This window comes from Corticium candelabrum, chromosome 6, assembly GCF_963422355.1.
Source record: "Corticium candelabrum chromosome 6, ooCorCand1.1, whole genome shotgun sequence".
NCBI lineage: Eukaryota > Metazoa > Porifera > Homoscleromorpha > Homosclerophorida > Plakinidae > Corticium > Corticium candelabrum.
The window spans coordinates 97,093-117,897 of record NC_085090.1 but is presented as its reverse complement, the minus strand read 5'-3'; the positions used below and the strand labels follow the sequence as shown (position 1 = coordinate 117,897).

Here is a 20,805-nt window from a genome sequence, read left to right as displayed (position 1 = left end):
CGTGCGCGAGCCAAATTCGGCCGAGGTTAGACTCGCCGTCTTTGAGAAACGCTCGTACGGACGGACACACAGACAGACAGACAGACAGACAGACAGACAGACAGACAGACAGACACCTCTCCTTCATATATATATATATATATATATATATATATATATATATATATATATACAGACTTGGACAAAATTATAGGGACACCTGGCATTTTTGTGTCTAGTCTAACTTTGGCACTGAATTTTTCTCTAGCAAAACCAAATGTTTTTCGAATTTCTTTTTTCATGGATTGCGCCATTGTTAGTATGTAACATAGCTTGAGTTCAAGACTGCAGCTGTACTTACTACCTACTGCGCATCTAGTTTGCTTTGAAGAAGGAAGACGACCATTCCTACTTTTCTTGTCTTTGTACATGTTCATCGCTCTTGGATGCTCATTGTTGGCATACAATCTAAGAATGCTCTGTAGTAGAGAGTGAAAGCAATTTTGTGGGTCCTCTTATCAACATTATGGAAAAAAGGCGAATCATCTGTTTTTGCGCATTGATTTCGCGCATGTCATCACAATTTGAATTGTTTTGCTATTTTAATCAATAAACAAACTTTAACGTATTCAAAAATCATGCGACACTAATTAATTACAAAGAAATCCTGCTAAGACAAAAACTGAACAAGTTATAGCAACAAAAGAACATTGACATGCCACTTCCGGTCCACGTTTTACGTAGCAAAATCTCAAACTGCTACCGCCAAAATGTCAGCTGCACTAAAACCGCTGCCCTTGAGACCGCCAAACTTAGGCGATAAGTTAGCCTGAACGTTCAGCTGCACGCAGTTGCAGAGTCTTGTTCCGTGCGATATTTCACGAGTTGCAGCGATGCCTCGAGGCAAACAGTTGAGTCCAAAAACGCGAGGGAAAATTGAAGCCCTTCACTCAGTTGGCCATTCTGTGCGTCAGATCGCAGCTTTTGTCTGCCGCTCCAGGAATTCGGTTTATCAGTGCCTGCAACGGCTTTCCCATGGCAGCAGCGATTATGAAAAACGACCTGGACGTGGGAAGGTAACGACAATCCGGGAAGATCATCGACTGAAGAGAATGGCACTGCAGAACCGACGAGCACCATCACGACTGCTCTCGTATCAGCTGGCTGATGAAACCGGCAAGCAGGTGTCAAGTAGAACAGTCCGTCGTCGTCTCAGTGAGATAGGAGTGAACGCTCGGAGGCCTAGAAAAAAACCACTGCTAACAGAAAACCATCGGCGTTTGCGACTGGGATGGCAACCACTCACACACAATGGACTTTGGATGACTGGAAATCTGTTCTTTTTACAGATGAGTCAAAAGTCAGCATAGGAAACGATGGTGCTCTGTACGTTTGGCGTCGCAAAGGTGAGGAATTTCTCCCTGAATGTTGTGACCGTACGGTCCACCACGCGGCTAGTGTGATGGTGTGGGGATCGATGTGTTGGCATGGTTTGGGGTCTCTGGTGAAACTGGAAGATCGTTTGGACAGCACGGCGTACCAACAGGTTCTGGAAGAGCACATGCTTACAGACGCAGCGGCATTGATAGGAGACGACTTTGTCTTCCAGCAGGACAACGCGCCAATCCACACGTCTCGGTCAACAAGACAATGGCTTCGCCAGCATGACGTCACACTGTTGGACTGGCCGCCAAAATCGCCTGATGCGAATCCAATCGAGAACTTGTGGCATGAACTCAAAACTGCTGCCAACCGTCGCAAACCGAGAACTGCAGCTGAGCTCTGGAATGCTCTACAAGAGGCGTGGCAGCAGATTCCAGCCGCGCGTGTCCGGAACTTGGCAGAAAGTGTTCCGCGACGTTTGGACGCAATCAGGAGGGCGAGAGGCGGGAACACTCGGTACTGAGGAACTGGTGAAGGGCTTCAATTTTCCTTCGCGTTATTAAAACCGGCTTTTTTAAAAGCCACTAAACAAAATCAGAGAGAGTCTAACTTACGACGTTTACGTAGTCATGACGTCATACCCTTTTAGGTCTCGTTTTCCGCAATGCGAAGCGTAAAGAAAGCAATTTAGGGTCTACGGTATTCTCAAGAAACCTAACAATCAACGCGGTAACTATTAAGTTCTTAACAATATTGATAGTTGGTAAATTGTGATCTAATTATTGTGTTACTACATACCCACAGCGGGGTGTCCCTATAATTTTGTCCAAGTCTGTATATATATATATATATATATATATATATATATATATATATATATATATATATATATATAGATAGATAGATAGATAGATGTATGTCCACTGAACTTAGAATTAATATACACAATTACACTCATTCATCTACTGTTGTTCTAGATAGCGTGAAGGACGCGCGCTTTACAAGCTTCAGGTAGCCAGGACATGGTTAGCAGTATTCATCACTCGGATTTGCATAAAAGCGAACTGTTGCATGCTAACAGAAGATACCCACTAAATGTCTCAAGCAAAACCATCAGTTAGTCAAGTAACAATATTAATTTAATGTACACAATGACAATGCTTGTATAGGCGTAACAAACCAAATGAGATCACAATGAGATCAAGTAGATGCCTGTTCATAACACCAAGAAAATAGAGTGACGTTTTCGTTTTCTACTGGCTGCTGTCATGACTCAGCATATTTGTGCATCTGTGAAACCTAGCACTCTCAATCTCAATCTCTACAGTCTGAACAGTGTGATCACACCATACAAGTAATGCCAAATTTTCAAAGAAATGAGTTGAACTACCACAAATTGTTCTTGAACAACCTACAGCTAGAGAAGATTAAGACCCAGAAATCCGGTCCTTTGAGAGCCACAGTTGGTGACACGTATTCTAAACAAGCTGCAATGCCCGGCTTCGCCCGGGGGACAGCACATGCCAGGTGCTTCTCCTTTCCACTTCATAGCGCCGCAGTTGACACACGTTTGTCATAGAGCCAATACAACACTGAAGTGGAGGAAAGACAGGTCGCATTTATAGGTACAGATTATAGCAGAAAGTATCTAAAAATCCGTTTGATGGTATCATAGGTGATGTTGGCCATGAATGATTGCAGTGAATAAAAATGTCGCGTATACACTTGCAATCGTATAGCACTCCCGTTGAATGAAATAAAGTCACGTGCAGTTAGACGAATCGTATAGCACTCCCAGATATTGCGCTGTCCGAAATGAAGTCACGTGCAGTTAGACTGAAAGTCACATGCAGTAGTCACCCGGATACTCCGTTCCCCGTATCTAACGAAGTCACAACTCGTACCGACTCTCGTCATTTCGACAGTTCCGCTGAACGTCGACAGTTCCGTTGAACGTCGTCTCTTCAAAGACGTTGCTGGCGTTTCGGGGAACAGGTGTATCAAACACGACAGCTCCGTATCTAACGAAGTCACGACTCGTACCGACTCTCGTCATTTCGACAGTCCCACTGAACGTCGTCTCTTCGAAGACGTTGGTGGCGCTTCGGGGAACAGGTGCATCAAACACGGCAGCTCTTCGACCCTCGTAGACTGGCAAACGACTGTGGGCGTATTTTTTCAAGACACGGATATCAGCAAAAATATCTTCTGTTTCCCAGCGTCGCCCGCAATAAACGACACGCTCAGCGCGTACCGTCCGACGTTGGGAACGGGCAGTCTAAATTCGGTGGAGATACGACGCGCCGTTCCGGAGATATTCGCGCGCGAGCGGAAGCGAGTGCGATCGGCCGGAAATGGCGTCGGCGTGGGAGAAGTCAGGAAGACGACCACAGTCTCACTTTCGACCGGAATGAATTCGGCGTGCGCGAGCCAAATTCAGCCAAGATCAGACTCGCCGTTTTTGAGAAACGTTCCAACAGACGGACACACAGACAGACAGACAGACACCTCTCATTTATATATATAGATAGATAGATATGCTCAACACGCTAAATTAAACATCAGCCACATTCCAGAAAAGTTTTACAAAATCAACTACTATATAGTCTTTGTTGATAATGTGCTATCACATTGACCAAATCAATTTCCTAAGCATTGGCATATCCAAAAAGTACTTCCTAGAGCCAAAAAGCTAGCCAAGTTGCATGATGTATGTAAACATGAAAGTCAACAAAAAGAATTCTTAAAAATTTTCATTCTTTGCAGTTTTGAATCAGGTGTACTTTGATGAAAACAAAACTTCTTAGACTCAGTGCTACAAGCTAGAACTACTAGACACATCATCCATAGACAAATCATCTGTTCAAACGTTCGTTCTATGGCTATTTTATGCTTTTCATTCTGTACCTTCCTGTACGTTCCTGCACATGTGTACGTCCATTGAGTGTACAGGAATGCGTCAAGGGGTGGTGCAGACCATCAACACGAGATGACCAACTTTCACATGTACCAACCACCATCTCCCAGCCATGCAAAAACATTGATGTGGTCAAGCAGTTAGCTACATGCATCAGTCGGCAAGGAAATTGCATGGCATTTGATCACAGTCAACATAACTAAAACCAAGTAGTAGTTGCCACTTTTGATATCATATATTATATTGATATCATATCATATTATGTATCGTTTTCATCTTCCCCGAATAACAAATAATTCTCATCAGTAATTTGTGTTGAACATTATTTCGAGCAGTACAGACTGATTTCCTTCTGATCTTGTGTCTGCCTTGTTTTACACGTTACTTCAATTATCAAAATGCTCTAAACGTAAATGGCCAAGTGAAACAGTATATGAACATTGCCTTAGTCAGAAAGCTGAACTTACATTCCACAAAGCAATCATCCATTCAGTTTTCTCCAACTACGCATGTAGCTATATATAGCACAAACACTTACAGTAAGTCACTCTAGAGTACTAGACTCTAACACTTTTTTTTAACAAATGAGCAGTCCAATCAAAATGCATTCGTTTCCATCAGAGATAATCATATTGCAAACTTTTGCATATACAGAACAATGCATATAGTCTCTGTCTATGGCAGAACCATGTGCATAGCTCTAAAATAGATTTTTTATCTCTCATATCCCTGAACCTGACTTTCTTTGCACTGCATGCTTCTCTAGATCTGGTAAAGCATAGAAATGCTAGAACGTAGTATGCAGCAACCAATGATTATCCACGCAAAACATGCAATGAAAGTAGGCGGGGTTTCTCACGTGACGTGATCTCAAGAATGAACAGCCATCAAGGGTTGTTACTTTTCCTCGCATTTTGCACTACTGGTGAAAACGTCGATGTAAATACTACAAGTTATCCACAAACCTTCATCACTTGGCATGTCATGAACAATAGCACAGACGTACAGGTAAGTGGGCTTCCAAAACTGTAAAGCAAAATGCTACTGCAACCAGGTAATACAACAAACGACGTAGTCTCTCAAACAGAAACTTCAATTGGTATGGTTGTTTACTCTACGTGCTGTAAATAGACGATATTATAGTGTTGTTGGAAAGAGAGACCTGGCTACTAATTTACTCGAATGTTTGACTAATAACGAAGAAAACAGAGTCTGCTGATTTACCATATCTACTTCATGCATGAGGGTAATTTGACTGTAAAACAAGTTCATTGAGGAGACAGTTGCATAAAACGTAGTTGCATGAAACGACACCTTACCATGCATGCACCTCTCAATCTTTGTTTCTGTTAACTACAGGTAGTTTAAGAGTTCAAAAAGATTAGTATGTGTAGATCAGACTTGCCTAACATTACACCAAGGTTTGAGAATGCATAATAGTTATTACAATATTACCTAATATAGTTAACAAATGTTTTATAACTTCAACAAATAACAAGTCACTTCTAATATCTCCAGGGATTACACTTGAAAGCTAATGGATTAACTTTTCTCTTTCAAACTACTGAGAAAGACAAGATATCATGTTACTGTAAGATGTACTTGCGTTGATCTGTAGTTAGTAAACTAATTATCATAACATGGGCAGCTACTGTATATGTTGCATGCCTTTTAACTCAATCAATCAAAACAGTGAGCTCTCTAAACTTGCAAAAATTAGACACACCCAAGCAATAAGATGTAAGCAACAGAAAGCTGTATTGTTGAGGCTTATGCTTGTTTCTTTCTTTCTCTCTTCCTATGTTTCAGTTAGAAGTTCTGTTTGCAGTAGCTTGTTCATAAGCTTCAAACTGTTATTGTTGATAGACATTAAATAATTATAAAACGTTAAATAAAGAATATTTCTTCTTTTCCAAATTCCAGAGGACTGCTGAACATAAAGATTACATGTCTTCAAAATCTAATACATCCACGACAGTCTAAGTCCATGATGTCACTGAGTCTCCAAACTGGTAATCCCATGATTAATTTAGGGTAGCTTATAAGACTAATACGATCTTGTTAACGTCTAAACTCAAAAAGACTACACTTACGAGCATTGGGGTCCTTTTGTACTATACATGCTCTTAGAAATGTTGCGCTTGCTCATAAATCTCAAGACGTGACGTCGTTTGCAAAGTTGCCCAATACGGGGTAGTGTCTTCCTGTATACCTGAGTCTTGCTCGTTTGTTAATTTTGTAAATTTGAACAATTTATTCACTGCTTTTTGCCTCAGTGTGAAGCTGTTCACAGCGTCAACAAATCGGAGCAATGTGACTTTGTAACTAAGCAAGAAGACTGCCAAATTCAAGGTGGCTACCTAGACTACACCCGTTTCGTATACTGTTATCTACATGACTACAAAGTAGCCGGAATATTTATCTTTGTTTTCTGGTTAACATTTCTGTTTATCAACATGGGCATGGCAGTAAGAGACTTCCTATGCCCTTCTCTTGATGCAATTGCAAGAACTTTACGTCTCAGTGAGAATGTAGCTGGTGTCACTTTCCTCGCTCTCGGAAATGGAGCAGCGGACATATTTAGCATTGTTGTGTTAATGATCAAAGAAGACAGAAATCTCTCGTATGCTGAAACTGCAATAGGAAGTATTTTTGGAGGTGGACTTTTTGTTGTATCTGTGGTTGCAGGAGTTATTTGCCTCAACTACAAAATTAAAGTAGAACCTGTCCTATTTTTTCGTGACATGGGAACGTACTTGGTGGCTATTAGCTGGCTGGTAGGAATGCTAGCAGACGGAAAAATTGTAACAGGAGAAGCCATTGGGTTTGTAACTCTCTATGCACTCTACGTTGTCCTAGTGTTGATTTCTAATCAATGGGAAAAAAGAAAGAAACAACAAGCAGGTATGTATGCATGGAATGCGTCCATGGATCTGGTGTGTGTGTGTGTGTGTGTGTGTGTGTGTGTGTGTGTGTGTGTGTGTGTGTGTGTGTGTGTGTGTGTGTAGTGTGTAAATTTCATATATCAGTGGCGAATCCATCCTGTGATGCTGACTGTAGCTCTTCAATCCATATATAAATCTTGAGACAAGACTTGATTTAGTATTCTACTACAGACTAATTAAATAAGACTAATAACCCAGCTCAATTTCCAGGGTGCTGGTAAACCACCCCACCATTAAAGCAGGTTCGCTTGGTCAGTGACGAATCTGGTATGACCAATAAACTATAGAACTTCCAATACAATAAACAGAAACTGTTACTCTGATTTCTAATTGTCATTATGAGTAAAATGGCAGTGCATCCAATCTAGACTGTTAGGTGGATCCGCCTACAGTGCTGCCTGACTTAATAATTTCTAATTTAAAATCCTACATTTCTATGAGCATACTTTACTAACACTGCAGCACTACTAAAGTCCTAGTCCAAAATCCAATCTAAAACACGAAGACCTAAGCAAGTCTATCAGATGTATCAAGTTAATCAACGAAGCACATATGACTTACGTTTTTTTCTCGACTGTCGTTAGATATGCACGATTTGCCCGTGCACATAATTTAGGTACAGACTCTTCTCCTAAAAGTGTAAACAACCTTCCTATGGTTGAACAAACCAGTCTGCATGTAGTAAATGCTTTGCCTTGTTGCATTGTCTTCTAACTGGCGTTTTGTGTCCAACAGAACGAAAACCTCTCGTTGCTAGTGATAAAGAGAGACACCAAAATGAAGGCATAGCTGAGACATCATTTGGTTCTGCAAATAAAGACACTCCTGCTGTCAAAAGCAACGAAAAAGTGGCTGACGTGGAAGATTCTCTGGCAACTTTACCAGGCGAAACTGTGAAAAACCAATCCCAGTTAGATCAGAATAAGAATCAAACAGATATGTTAAACATGTGCAGCCAGCAATGTCAAGACTTCTGGAAAGCACTGTGGCCTTACAGTAAATCAACCTTTACTCTCAACAGGTACACTTTGAGTCTTCATTTGCACACACACACACACACACACACACACACACACACACACACACACACACACACACACACACACACACACACACACACACACACACACACACACACACACATTTAGAACCTAGAATACAATTCGTAAGTGTACCCATCCATCATTATTGATCTACCAGTATGGCAAGTGTTTGATTTTAGGTGGTATTATATTGTACTTGTCATCACAGAAGCACCACTAAGAATTTTCTTAACATTGTCAATTCCAGTGGTGAACTATACTAAACCACCTAAACATTGTTGGAACAGGCTGCTCATAATGTGTAACCTTCTACTTGGTCCAGCAATTACAACGTATGCATTTGAAGGTATACTGTGATTTTTCACCTAAGGCAGTTGAAGTCCAATTGTAGTTTGTTTAAAATCCGGTTGAAAAATAGAGACATAACACACTTAAAAATTTATAATATGTTTCTTCAAAGCACTAATCATCATCACAGTAGCGTAATAACTTATTACTTAATTAAGTTAACTCAATGCAATTCTAAAAACTGTAATTTCTCTGGCAACTGCAGTAAAACCAATGTTCTAATAAAGTTGTAAAACGTAAAATAATTATTTCAAATTCCATATCGTTGGAATGGGCAGTTATTTCAACACAAAACAGACATTTACCGGCATACTGTTTGAAAACAATGTGCTCACAGACATGTGACAACAAGAACTGGTTGTAGACATTCGCATACGCAGACATACTAAAAAGTTAAATGATATTTTATAAGCAGAATAATTATTATCTTTATAGCTTTAGTATATAATTCATACAAAATGTAATAGTAAAAGTGTCTACTCGAGTGACATTGCTATGAGAGACAAAGACAAAAAATTTGGTATATTCTAAGTCTTCTGCGTTTGTTACAGGATTTTTTCAAGAACTATACAGCCATGTCTATGTTGGACTAATAGTACTTGGTGTATCCATGCTGGTTGCTATTTTAGTAGCTGCGACATCTTACAGCGACCATCCACCATCTTATCAATGGGTTAGTAATCTCAGCTGTTGACGTCAACTCATCTTGAGTGACCAGAGCACAAAAGTAGTATTCAGCATTCAAATATTAAAATTTGATTATTTATTAAAATTGAAATAAATTTAAGATTAAATATTAAATTTATTCATTTGACTTTAGGTTTTTGCATTTCTGGCATTTCTAATGTCGGTAGTATGGATCTATATTATCGCCAACGAAGTCGTCAATGTCTTGGAGGTTTGTTTTAGCAATTGTACAAACAAGAGTGTTAATCAGTAAATGCACCACTACATACATAAGACTAATATCTCTATACATGTATCTGTCTTAAAGTACATCTACACTGTGTACTGTATGTACAGTTGTACTGCAGACATGATGTGTGCAAGTATATCCATGCTGATTTAGTCAAAATAGTTTAGAAGAGTACAGACTGAAATCATATGTAAATATAGCAAACCTAGTTAATCAATTTGTTTTCGTAGACATGTGGAATTGTTCTACAACTCACTGGTGCTTTCTTGGGGTTGATTATTCTGGCAGGCGGGAACAGCGTTTGTGGTAAGACTCTGTTTACCCTCATATGCAAACGTGTAGCAAAGCAACACTCTTAGACAACTGCATGTACTGTACATGCAATCATGCAGGTGGCAGTTGCCTCAAGTTTAACAATTTTGTGCATAGCCAATCAAAATAGAGCATGCAAATAATTGAATAACATGACAGCTAGTTGTTGTTCTTGCTCCCTATTACTTAGTTCTAAGTGCTCTCTAACTGTGTAGTAAGTTTTTTAAGATTCGAGAAAAATTGCAATAAAAGTGCATTCACACTGAAGTAGCTTTGACTCAAAGAGACTAAGTCTTGACGGCAGAGACAAAGTAAGCATATGGCAAAGTGGGTCTACAGATGAAATAAGTATCCTTCACATCTGTATGTGAATGCAGCCGAGTTAACAAATATTTTGCTAAGTAGGAAATAAAGCGAGTACGTCAGTGTGAACGTACCACACACTTCTATTGCCCATTTTCCAACTATACTTTCTTCACTGCAATAACTTTTCTTCACTAGACATTAGACCAGACTTATATATTCATTATATATAATTTATCTATTAAATCATCTCATTAAACACAGTGTGTCTAAGTACCTTTCACATGCTTGAATAAGCTAAACTTTAGTTGACAATAATATAATCAATTTTTAACCCTGCATTATACTGTTTACAACTGAATGAACAATTAGCTAATAAACGTTACTGTCATGCATGCTGCAATTGGTTTGAAGCTTCAAGCTTCATAGTACTGTAATGTAATATGACTCGTTGATGTGCAAACAGTATCATGTCCACACCTACTCTTAGACGGTAGGGGGCCAAACACGTCTTCGCTATAGCATCTGGGAGTAATGCAGTGAGGCATGGAGGCCCTGATGGTCCTCTTGGCCCACTTAGTTCCTACGCTTATGTTAATTAATTGATCAAGTGCGCATTCTTATCTTTAGATTTTGTAACAAACGTTGTTGTAGCAAGAGAAGGAAAACCTCAAATGGGATTTGCGGCGAGTTATGGAGGTCCACTTTTGAGTAATGAGAATTTGTTTCACAACTGAAGTTGTGCGGCACTATACTAACTTGCTGTTGTCATACAGATGTACTGATGGGAGTTGGAGTGGGAAGTCTTGCAGCAGTTGCAAAACATGGAGGAAGCTACACGGTCAAGCTTACGCACCAGTTAATCATAGCGATTGCGTTTTTATTGTTTTCCATTGTGACGGCCATGGTTGGTGTAACACTAGGTAGCTTCACTGCACATCGCATGCTTGGTGCAGTACTACTGACAACCTACATTGCGTGTTTTATTGTAATCACTTCCATTGAGTTCTCTTGAATAGTTTCATTATCTCTCAATAATAATTTCATTAGTGAAAGTAATCATAAACAAAAGGAATTAAATGACTTGATTACAATTATGATATTGTCTAGTTTATTGTTTAATTATATCCACAAATTATTTCTCCTAGATAAATTGTTTCTAGTGTCCTAGCTGGGAATAAAGAATAAAACCCGCTCGCATCAGATAGATGCCTAGTAGACCAAACCTGCTAGCAGGTTGGTATCTGGACATCTCAAGCAGGAAGACCAAATCTACTAGTACACTGGGTCTAAGTCACTTAGTCGCCAAAATTTAGTCACCAGTGCACTTGGTCACCAGTACACTTAGTCGCCGTACCATTAGTCACCAGATGCATACATTTACCGTAATTGCAAAGGAAGAAATTGTCTAACACACACAGACACAAGACCCCACTTGACCATTATGGAGGGGCATAACGACACAAAAAGTTTCTCATTGCCTGGCCCAATAACAATCTGCCAAACTCTTGCAGCATCTACTCAAATCAGTTGTTTTACAGTTTACAGACCTGTCTGATGAGACTATTATTAATTAACCGACTAGAAGTTTAATTACTAGGGCCGAAGATAAAACAAGTTAGCAGCCAAATCACAAGGCAGAGTGCCATGACACTCATGAACGCTAGGAGACAGTCAACAAAATTTGCTACCTTCAGAAGTAATTAGTCTTACCTGATCCGGGGTTACTCAAACAAGGCTCCTGAAAATGTGACGTCACGAATTACAAAACACAGAATTAATAATTTGATTATTACCTACTGATAACAAAAACAACGAAACATTAAAAGATGATTACACTAATTACTACGTACTTTTGAAATATACGTAAGTTATACGAAACATCTGCGCATGCTCACATATCTCGCCTACTTCCGGCCCAAAATTGAAGGAGCACGCGCCTTCCAGATCCGCCATTGTGTAACGTACCCGTATAGACACGAACACACGCATCTACTAAACTAACCGCTGCTCCGCACAACTCTGCTCGAACTTGTTGCCGCCTAGACTGGTGTAGATATCAATGCGCTCTGACCGTCTTCGGAATCCCGCGTCCATATTAGCGTGCTAGCGTACTGATCAGATTGAGGACAGTGTGTGTCAATAGGGTTGCGTACTAGCCGTTGATGTGGGTGAAACCTTCTGAAGTTCTTTTGGCTAACACATTGTGGTAAGAGAGAGTTTCGTAGGGCGTGTCTCTTATCCATCCGACAGTGTCACACATTTCCTAACATCTAGAATCTGTTTCGCTCTCTTCAGGTCGACCGAGAGGTCCAATTTGTTTTTTGGACTTCAGAAACGACGAGGCCATGGTGGTGGTGGTGGTCTAGCTGGCAGAGTCATCGGAACTTGGGATAATGTCTTTGACACGAAGGTGAGTTGACATCTTGTATCTAACGAGGTGACTTCTGCTAATACTGACGTAGTCTCACACTGATGATGCTTGTACAGCCGTTACCTTACCGAGTGCTTCTTCAGACGCAATCTTCCGAGATAAGTTACGGTACGTTGTATTTACTGTTGAAGTCCGCGTCGGTATTAATTAACGAATTAATTAATTAATCAATAATCAATTGAGGATTCAGGATTTTGTAAAGGAGTCTCTGCTTTTGTTCCAAAGAAATTTATTAATATTAGCTAACTTATTAATATTAACTAACGGATAGCAATTAGTTAATAATAAACACCCACAGCAGAGAGTCACATGAAAACGTGCTATACTTGAACTATAAAAATTGTGGATTTGTTCTGTCCATCTTTACTTTGTTATGCAGCCAGTTTGGTTGCTAAGACTAATAAAGTTGCTAAGCAGATTATTTTTCCAAGTGTCGGCTTTTGACGGAGACACCATAAACCCCCTGGATCCACCACTGATAATTGCGTGTACATACATATTGTGAGCTCTAGCAAGCATTTGCTCTAGTTAACTCTATTTAAAGGAACATTTCGGCCACGTGCGCTAGTAAATTGTGCCCAGCATACACCTTTGATTGTTGGTTACCAACAATCAAATTGAGACGTTTGATGCATTCGCAGAACGAGATATGCTTACGTACGCTTTTAACTGATTAAATGATAAATTCTATCGGATGTGTTTGTAACTTTTTCGATAGGGGCTCCAACTTCTCGAATATCTACCGGAGATCACAGTTTGCAAGCTTGCTGTTTGGTTCAGTAGCTGAAACACTTATGCACAACTTACTCATACTTATCAAGCGGGCAATGCTTTTCTAACGCGACGCTGAAGAGGGTTTTCTCGCCATCACGTGTAACATCACGTGACATCGACGGCAGTTGGTGAAGCGTGGTGGACACCGAAACAGATCCGGACAGCGAAACAGATCCGGATGCCAATACCGCTCGCCTCTTTATCCTTTTAGTTGTGTTCATGTGTAACAGACCACGTATGAACAGCTGTTTTTTACCACACACCGAAGGGGGCCCTGTTGTAAAAACTGGACTCAACTGTAACTTTGCATTGCAGTTCTTGTCACTTGCATCAGTGCATGCAGCCATTGCATTTTGCTGCAAGTGTGCATTAGCGCGCGTCTCTGAAAGGTTGCGTTAACGCAAATCTCCGAAATCTCTCTTTAATCTCAGCAATACTACTAGTAGAGATCAGCTACATGTTTTCTACTGACAGTCATAATTTACTGTCAGCATCATCCCCAGGAAACGCCAGTGTTTATGAAACAGCTTTCAAATCATCTTGCTGTGGATCAATTGATGATTCTGGCAAAGAATAAATGACTGTTAATAGTGTTCAAGTTGTATAGGCATGCTGTATGATAGAGTTATCAAGCCAAGCCACACATTCACTCATGACCCAGCAGCTTTATGATACCTTTCTGTAATGCTCTTTGGGTTAGTTAGCCCGTTCACAGAATTGCTTTGTATAATCTTGGATTGTAATGTTTTAAGGTTAATTAAATCTTTGATATGCAAATTGCATTTCAGTTGTAGTATCATGTGACATGAGCATGTTTGAAAAAGTAATTGTTGACTTGAGGGATATGCCATGCTGTTTGAAAGTAACAATTACACCCTTTGATCCATCAAACTGCTATTAAACACACTATTATTGTTAATGACTGGTATAGCATACTTGTCAGAGTAAAATAAAGAATTGTTTTGTGTGGTACTTTACATATTACTCAGTGCCAATCAGTTTGTTACATGATCATCATGACATAGACTGATAGTGTGAGGTCACTTGCTGATGGTGTATTTTAAATTATTTATAAAGTGTGCTGTAGTAGTAACTTTTCTAGGTACTACCATTGGTTTCTCTTTAGTGATTGCTGTTGCTCCCTCTCTTGATGAAATATTGAAACACTGGATATGGTTAGAGGAGGAATTGCTGCCAATTTTGGGTGAGATGTTTGAGATGTTTGTATTTATTTTGCATGTGCAACTTACACACAAAGTTTTGAACAAGTCCATGCACTGACTCATACGTAGGGGAAGTACTGGGTACTGGGTATAGGAAGGAAGGTAGAAGGAGATGGCAGACACAAGAATAAGGGAAAGAAAACTCGGAAGTATGAGAAGGGAGACAGAGGTGGGATGGAAAGATCTTAAAGGGGAACTGCAATGGAAATACAACCTGTCCTCAAAGTGTTGGCGTTATCGTGAAACTTCGTGCTGCACTACTTTCAGGCAAACAGTCACTTTGGTAGCGGAGAAAATGCAGGTTAGGTATGGAGCATGCGCCAGGTTGACATGTTATTGGCACTAAGCTTCGCTTACATCAAATAAATTGCCGGCGTAGCTCAGGTATCTTGCCAGAAAACTACATGAAAACTAAAGGGGAATGGTAATTATAGAGGGATTTTGTGTTTTAAGGCCTTAGAAGAGCTCTCTGCAACGAAAGTAGGATGCTAGACGCCGGCGGACTTGACCCTCTTTTCTCACAGAAGATGAGGCTAGCGCAATAAAAGTCAACGGTAATTAGCGTCAGCCTTTGTTCTATTGATCTACGAGGAGAAACATTTAGTGGGTTAAATATGAGGTTCTCTTGGAGAGATCTGAGTAAGCGGACACACCTCTTTCAAACAGCGACTGGGTGAAGTGTTACAGGTGCAGAATGGCTTTGATTGAGTTTTAGAATTTTACCAGAGCGCAATGATGTAGACATTGTAGCTAGTACTGTAGTACGTAAGTTGTTTACACTCTACACAGTGTGTAGACTCGTGACCATGGCAATATACCGCTTCTTCGTCATTCCTGGATTCCCAATCCTCTATCGCCGCTCATGAGGCATCTAGAAGCCACGCTGATTACCAAAGCTGAGCATACTGGACTGTTACCTAAATTTGACGTGGACTTAGGACTATAGAACAACAAGAAGGGGTGTGTCTGCCTACGCAGGTTTCTTGAAGGGAACGTCTAAGCTCCTTGACATGCCATGCGTGTTTCTCCTCCTAGATCAATAGAGCGAAGGCTGATGCTAATTACCGTTGAGTTTTATTGCGCTAGCCTCATCTTCTGTGAGAAGAGAGAGTCAAGTCTGCTGTGAGAAACAGTCGCTAGCATCCTACTTTCATTACAAAGAGCTCTTGTAAGGCCTTAGAACACAAGATCCCTTATAGTTACCATTCCCGTTTAGTTTTCGTGTAGTTTACTGGCAAGATAACAGGCAATTCATTTGGTATAGACGGAGCTTAGCGCCAATGACGTGTCAGCCTGGAGCATGCTCCGTACATAACTCGCGTTTTCCCCGCTACCAAAGCAACGGCTGGCCTGAAAGTAGCACAGCACGAAGTTTCACGATAAAGCCTATATTTTGAGATCAGGTTGCACAGCTGGAAATAATGTTCAGCAATCGGCTGTTTGCCGGACAAAATTTGTATTTAGCCGGACAAACATGATTTGTTCGGTCAAATTAGCCAGACGTCTTTCATGCAAGGCACGGCGCTACTTGACATTTACCTTAATCACAATGGTCAGGTTCTGCCACGTCTTCTGTTCATAGTGAGCCGGGCTTAGTGAGCTCGGGCTGCGTACAGTTGCCATTAAAGTACTTAACTCATTAAGCAGGTATGACTTTATAAACAATGCTGCTAATCGACGAAGTAGCCAATTAGCAAGGTCACTAAACTGTCCACTGCGGTGACATCAACTCACAGTCTTCGTTGTTTCGCGGGCAGTTGGTTGGTATTCCAACTCTTCTTCTTGTTCTGTTTCGTCTTGATAGCCTTCGACTTGCTTTACCTTTACGTAACATCTATGTATTGTAATATGACCTCTAGATGGTACAGTTAATGGGATATCACTTAACATCTGAGGGTGGTAAACAAATACAGCTGTGTCATTACTGACTTCCAAGTGCAAAGTCAATGCGAATAAGGGGCGCGTTCGATTGACCTCTTCCAGAAGAGGCTCCATGTGCACGCCCTCTTCCAACTTCTACAGCTCTGCCGCTATGGTCGTAAAAGCCAACTCTACCAACTCTGCTGCTGGATGGAAGAGCACGCTCCTCTTCCAACATCTTCCAGCTATGATCAACAGCACAACACAGCTGGTTTCAGTTAGTAACACCCAGATGATTTGATATGCCTCTAATGAGCTGCTAAACGGTAAATGCACTTAGACTCTGTCTAGTTAGTTACAGAACAGTTACAGAACAGTTACTGACAAACAAGTAAGAAGTAGGGCGAATCTCAACTCCAGTAGAAAGCAATAGTCAAGCGGAGGGTTTGCACTTTAGTGCGGTTCATATTTATGGTTAATTAATGAATGAAGGTTAAGTAAGAATGAAGAAAAATAGTTGTAGCCGAACAAACCTTGTCACTAGCCGGACAAATCTGGGAGGGAGGGAGGGAGGGAGCTAAACCGTGGGAAGAGTTATACTATACAAAGTGCATGTGTTTTCCATATCAGCTGGAAGAAGACTTATGTCTGACTTGTCTACGATGAGATGGAAAACAAATTGTATTAGAAGGTGTGCAGACAGTTTCCCAGCTTGGCAGAAACGAACTTGCTATAGAATTAGCTGCTGCATTCAAAACTGAAATGCTTATACATTGTACAGGCGGACTTTCTAGTAGGTATGTGAAAGCAAAAGTAACAGAGGACAAACCACTGTGCTCCAGCGAATGCTATGATATGTTATATGGAAGCAAGTGTGTGCAAAACAATGGTGACGCTGTTGAGTATAGCACGCTAGTGTTCAATGAGTTACAGATGACTGGAGGTGAAGTCTGTCTAATGTTGGGCTAGATTTCTTTCTTAGAACTGCGATAAGCAATATTTCAATGTTTCTAAACCTATTTAGGTGTAGTGGCCTTCTAGCCATTGCCAGAATTGATCAAACACACAAACTAAATGAGTTTTATGTGTTTCATGCAGTAGTTAGTATGTGTCTACATATACAAGACGAACTGCAAGATGGTTTGGGCAAACTAAACTCGCACTTATCTCTCCAACGGGCAATGGCTGTAAATAGTTAATTATGAGCAGTTCTTGTAAATTACAATGTCTGGTATTCAAGATTCTAATATTTAATAGCAACATTGCACATACACGACCAAAATTAGTCACCTTTTTTAACATGTCATTTAATCACACAACTGTGCTTTTACATCTGGCTTTTTCACTGGCGATACTTAGTTTAGTGTGCTACATGGCTTCTCTTTGCTAAATTGTAGTCATCTCGGTGTGTATGTGCAGTAGACACTGAGGCATCAGTAGTTAGTTTATTGTTTTTATTACTTAAATAGAGCAGTTGATGTCTTGATGAAATATTTTATTAGTAGTGACTCTTTAGAACATAATGAATGTTTTGTTTGGTAGTGAACTTTGAAGCAGAAGACGAGGCAGCTCAGTTTGTTCACGCCAAAGTAGAAAGTTTGTTGTGTTCTGAAGAAACAGCAGACACTACTGTCAAAGAACTTGGTAATTTACAAACACATTATTGTATGTGCAAAAGTTAACTTTGCTGTTTGATGAGTAGAGGGTACTGTAGTAAGGCTTTCCTTATAAACTTGTAGTTTTTCTAAAATATGGAAGTTGTTTCTACAGTCTGGATAAGCAATGCTGTTTGGACTTGTTCTAATGGATGATTGTATATCATGTGCATATCTCAAAGTACTATTCCTGATGTTATTGATAGTGCCAAGTGGTGGTGATAACTTTTATAATGCCGTACTTTTTTGTAGTTATATTTGTGTGATTTGGTCAGTGGGGAGGACCCACAGAGGTAGGAGGAGGGCTAGAATAGGGAAGGAGGGAAGAGAAAGAGCCAGAGAGGATAGGATAGGGGAGGTAGTTAGAGGAAGGAGATGTAGAGAAGGGGAGAAGGGAGAGAAGTTCTTAGCTGAAATGCAGCTTATGCAATGCATTACTTTAAGTTTAGCTGCAAGTTACTGGCATCGCATGGCATCTGTATGCAGTAGTAAGGGCAACTTTTTAGTACAGCAATTAGGAATGACCCTAATAGTTTTGCTGTCAGTGTTATTCATGTTAACAAAGGTAGATTCTTACCGATTAAATAAGGCCATTGAATTGCAGACCCTGAAAGTGCAAAATTCAAGTCTAGTGCAGCACGGTTTCACAGATTGTTTGATATGCCTGATGAAGAGGAACTAGTCAATTGTAAGCACCAGGACTTTTGTACTTGAATATGCATGTAACTCTGACTGTATTTCAGATTATGCGGCCAGCTATTGGAAGGGCAAGGTTCCTCGTCAAGGTTGGCTTTATTTGTCAGTCAATCATCTAGCATTTTACTCATTCATGATGGGAAAGGAAGATGTAGTGGTGGTCAAATGGGCTGACATTGTGGTGATTATCACTGGTTTATTGCATTTGGCATATGTGGTAGGTTTAGTGTGGTTATTGTATTTAGAACTTGTCTAAACAAAGCAGCATGGTTCTGCCTGATGGGATCTTAGTTAATACGAAAACAAAAGAGGTAAGTTGTATGCATTAGTGTTACTTTATTTGCGAAAAGCAAGTGTATAATTCAACTTTTTGAAAAACCTATTTACTCTATGTTATACAAAGGTAGTGTTATGGTTACTTTAGAACTGTTTGACTATAGTGTTGCTTGATATTTTAGTAACTTTCTAGACAGCCTTCATTGTGGCTGTTGTACTTGTATTGTATAAGTTGTGCCACAGAAACATTGGCACATGCTTAACAATTGGTGATTGGTTTGAGTTTGAGATAGTAAAATTGAAAGTACAAAAACTTTTATTTTGTGTTTGTATTTTTGTGAGACTCACATTCTAGACAGTCATAACGTGTGGTGTGTTTTCATGTTGGTCTAACTCGTGTAAATAGAGAAATAGGAAGGCAATAAAAGGCAAGGCTTATCTCTTTTTAATCAGATCTATTAAGTTTTAATTTTTTGTACATGTAACATGTAAGATGTAGATATTTGTACGTGTAATGCAGTTTCCAAAATTATTGAATCTGAGAAGTAACATGGCATGTGTTTCTGAGGTTATTTGGGCTACTCTAAGGGATTTCATATGTTAGAGAAAAATGTCTGCAACCCCTGTCAGAAAAGCACCGACACTGGTGTGAATGAAGAAGCACTAAAGTGGTAAACCCTTGGCTGCTAGTTGAGGCAACATGGAACAGCTACTTCGCACTAAAGAATTGACAGCAGGACTAGGCTGCCAGGTGTACATGCAGTGAGCTACTAATTACCATGAAGAGCATGAGAAGGGGGTGGACACATTAACTAACTCTCCTAATTAAGTTAACACTAATGATAACAATTAGCACATGTGTTGGATTCTATCTGTTTTTTGGATTGTCCATAGTGATATTACTGTAACCCTACTGTCTATTCCCGGTAAGTGTGAACTCGGAAGTGAGTAATGAAGTAGAGGTCACACCAGGTGCTCCAGTTGGACCATGTTACACCAATTATCTTAAATGGTTCCAGTTGCTGATTCGTTGGTCTTACAAGATAATTGGATAATAACTATTGCTCCACCCATTTGGCTTTGATATGCACAAATATTATTTTTCTGTTTCCTTTGTAGGAAGGGCTTAGATAAATTTGATAAACAGAAATGCCAGACCTAGCAGTTTCTAACGATACCGAGATCATCTCAATAGTCCAAAAAACAGCGGAGATATTGATGATTTTCAAAGTTCACACTTATGGGGAACAGACAGTAGTGCATGTTTGCTTGGGTTAACAATGCTTAAGGCTGGTTCACAATATTGATGCTGATGCTCAGCTTTTAGGGTACCTGGAAGACCGGCATTGCCAAAGGCGTTCCCTAATTAGTAAAATAGAATCTCTTCTTCTTCTTCTACTACTACTACTACTACTACTACTACTACTACTACTACTACTACTATTACTTGCGCTTCACAATGCTAGAATCTTGTGTCCGGCTATTGCAACGGTTCTCATAAATACATACAGGGACGAGGTTTTGATGTTCGTTGTGGGAGGCGAGATAATCAGATCAGCTGAAGGAACAACACAGGGTGATCCGCTGGCGATGTCCATGTACGCGATTGGCATCCTGCCGCTCATCACTCAACTTCAATGTGAAACCAAGCAAGTCTGGTATGCTGATGACGCAACAGGTGCAGGGTGCATTAGAGGTGTGAGGCAGTGGTGGAATGACATTGTCAAAGTCGGCCCCAAGT

At 40.2% G+C, this 20,805-nt stretch overlaps 2 protein-coding genes and 1 long non-coding RNA gene across 4 annotated transcripts in view; 2 read left to right on the top strand and 1 right to left on the bottom strand.

Moving 5' to 3' along the window:
- Positions 1-4,459: 4,459 nt before the first annotated feature.
- Positions 4,460-7,857, bottom strand: LOC134181198 (uncharacterized). The gene is made up of 3 exons (XR_009970100.1): positions 7,786-7,857; positions 4,747-5,305; positions 4,460-4,682 (listed from the first exon to the last, which is right to left on the bottom strand). It is a non-coding gene; the product is annotated as an uncharacterized LOC134181198 (long non-coding RNA).
- Positions 5,156-11,331, top strand: LOC134181197 (mitochondrial sodium/calcium exchanger protein-like). Its single transcript, XM_062648427.1, has 9 exons — positions 5,156-5,287; positions 6,556-7,183; positions 7,960-8,245; positions 8,447-8,613; positions 9,167-9,288; positions 9,436-9,513; positions 9,762-9,837; positions 10,777-10,857; positions 10,923-11,331. The coding sequence occupies exons 1-9, from the start codon at positions 5,156-5,158 to the stop codon at positions 11,159-11,161; spliced, it is 1,809 nt and encodes a 602-aa protein (XP_062504411.1). The 3' UTR covers positions 11,162-11,331.
- Positions 11,332-12,239: 908 nt separating this feature from the next.
- Positions 12,240-20,805, top strand: part of LOC134180681 (TBC1 domain family member 9-like) — a 47,847-nt gene continuing 39,281 nt past the window's right edge. Inside the window, exons 1-8 of one of the 2 annotated variants that reach the window (XM_062647859.1) lie at positions 12,240-12,355; positions 12,445-12,559; positions 12,637-12,688; positions 14,481-14,558; positions 17,980-18,081; positions 18,697-18,780; positions 18,836-18,969; positions 19,034-19,099. In XM_062647859.1, coding sequence (XP_062503843.1) covers positions 12,312-12,355; positions 12,445-12,559; positions 12,637-12,688; positions 14,481-14,558; positions 17,980-18,081; positions 18,697-18,780; positions 18,836-18,969; positions 19,034-19,099 — 675 coding nt within the window. In that variant the 5' untranslated portion in view covers positions 12,240-12,311. The remainder of the gene's footprint in view (positions 12,356-12,444; positions 12,560-12,636; positions 12,689-14,480; positions 14,559-17,979; positions 18,082-18,696; positions 18,781-18,835; positions 18,970-19,033; positions 19,100-20,805) is intronic. The other variant, XM_062647860.1, reaches the window with a different exon arrangement.

Excerpts from the sequence above, each read along its gene's own strand:
- LOC134181197 (XM_062648427.1), top strand. The coding sequence starts at position 5,156 with ATGAACAGCCATCAAGGGTTGTTACTTTTCCTCGCATTTTGCACTACT. Across the intron at positions 8,246-8,446 it reads TCAACCTTTACTCTCAACAG|GTGGTATTATATTGTACTTG; the intron begins GTACACTTTGAG and ends GTTTGATTTTAG. Across the intron at positions 10,858-10,922 it reads TTATGGAGGTCCACTTTTGA|ATGTACTGATGGGAGTTGGA; the intron begins GTAATGAGAATT and ends GTTGTCATACAG.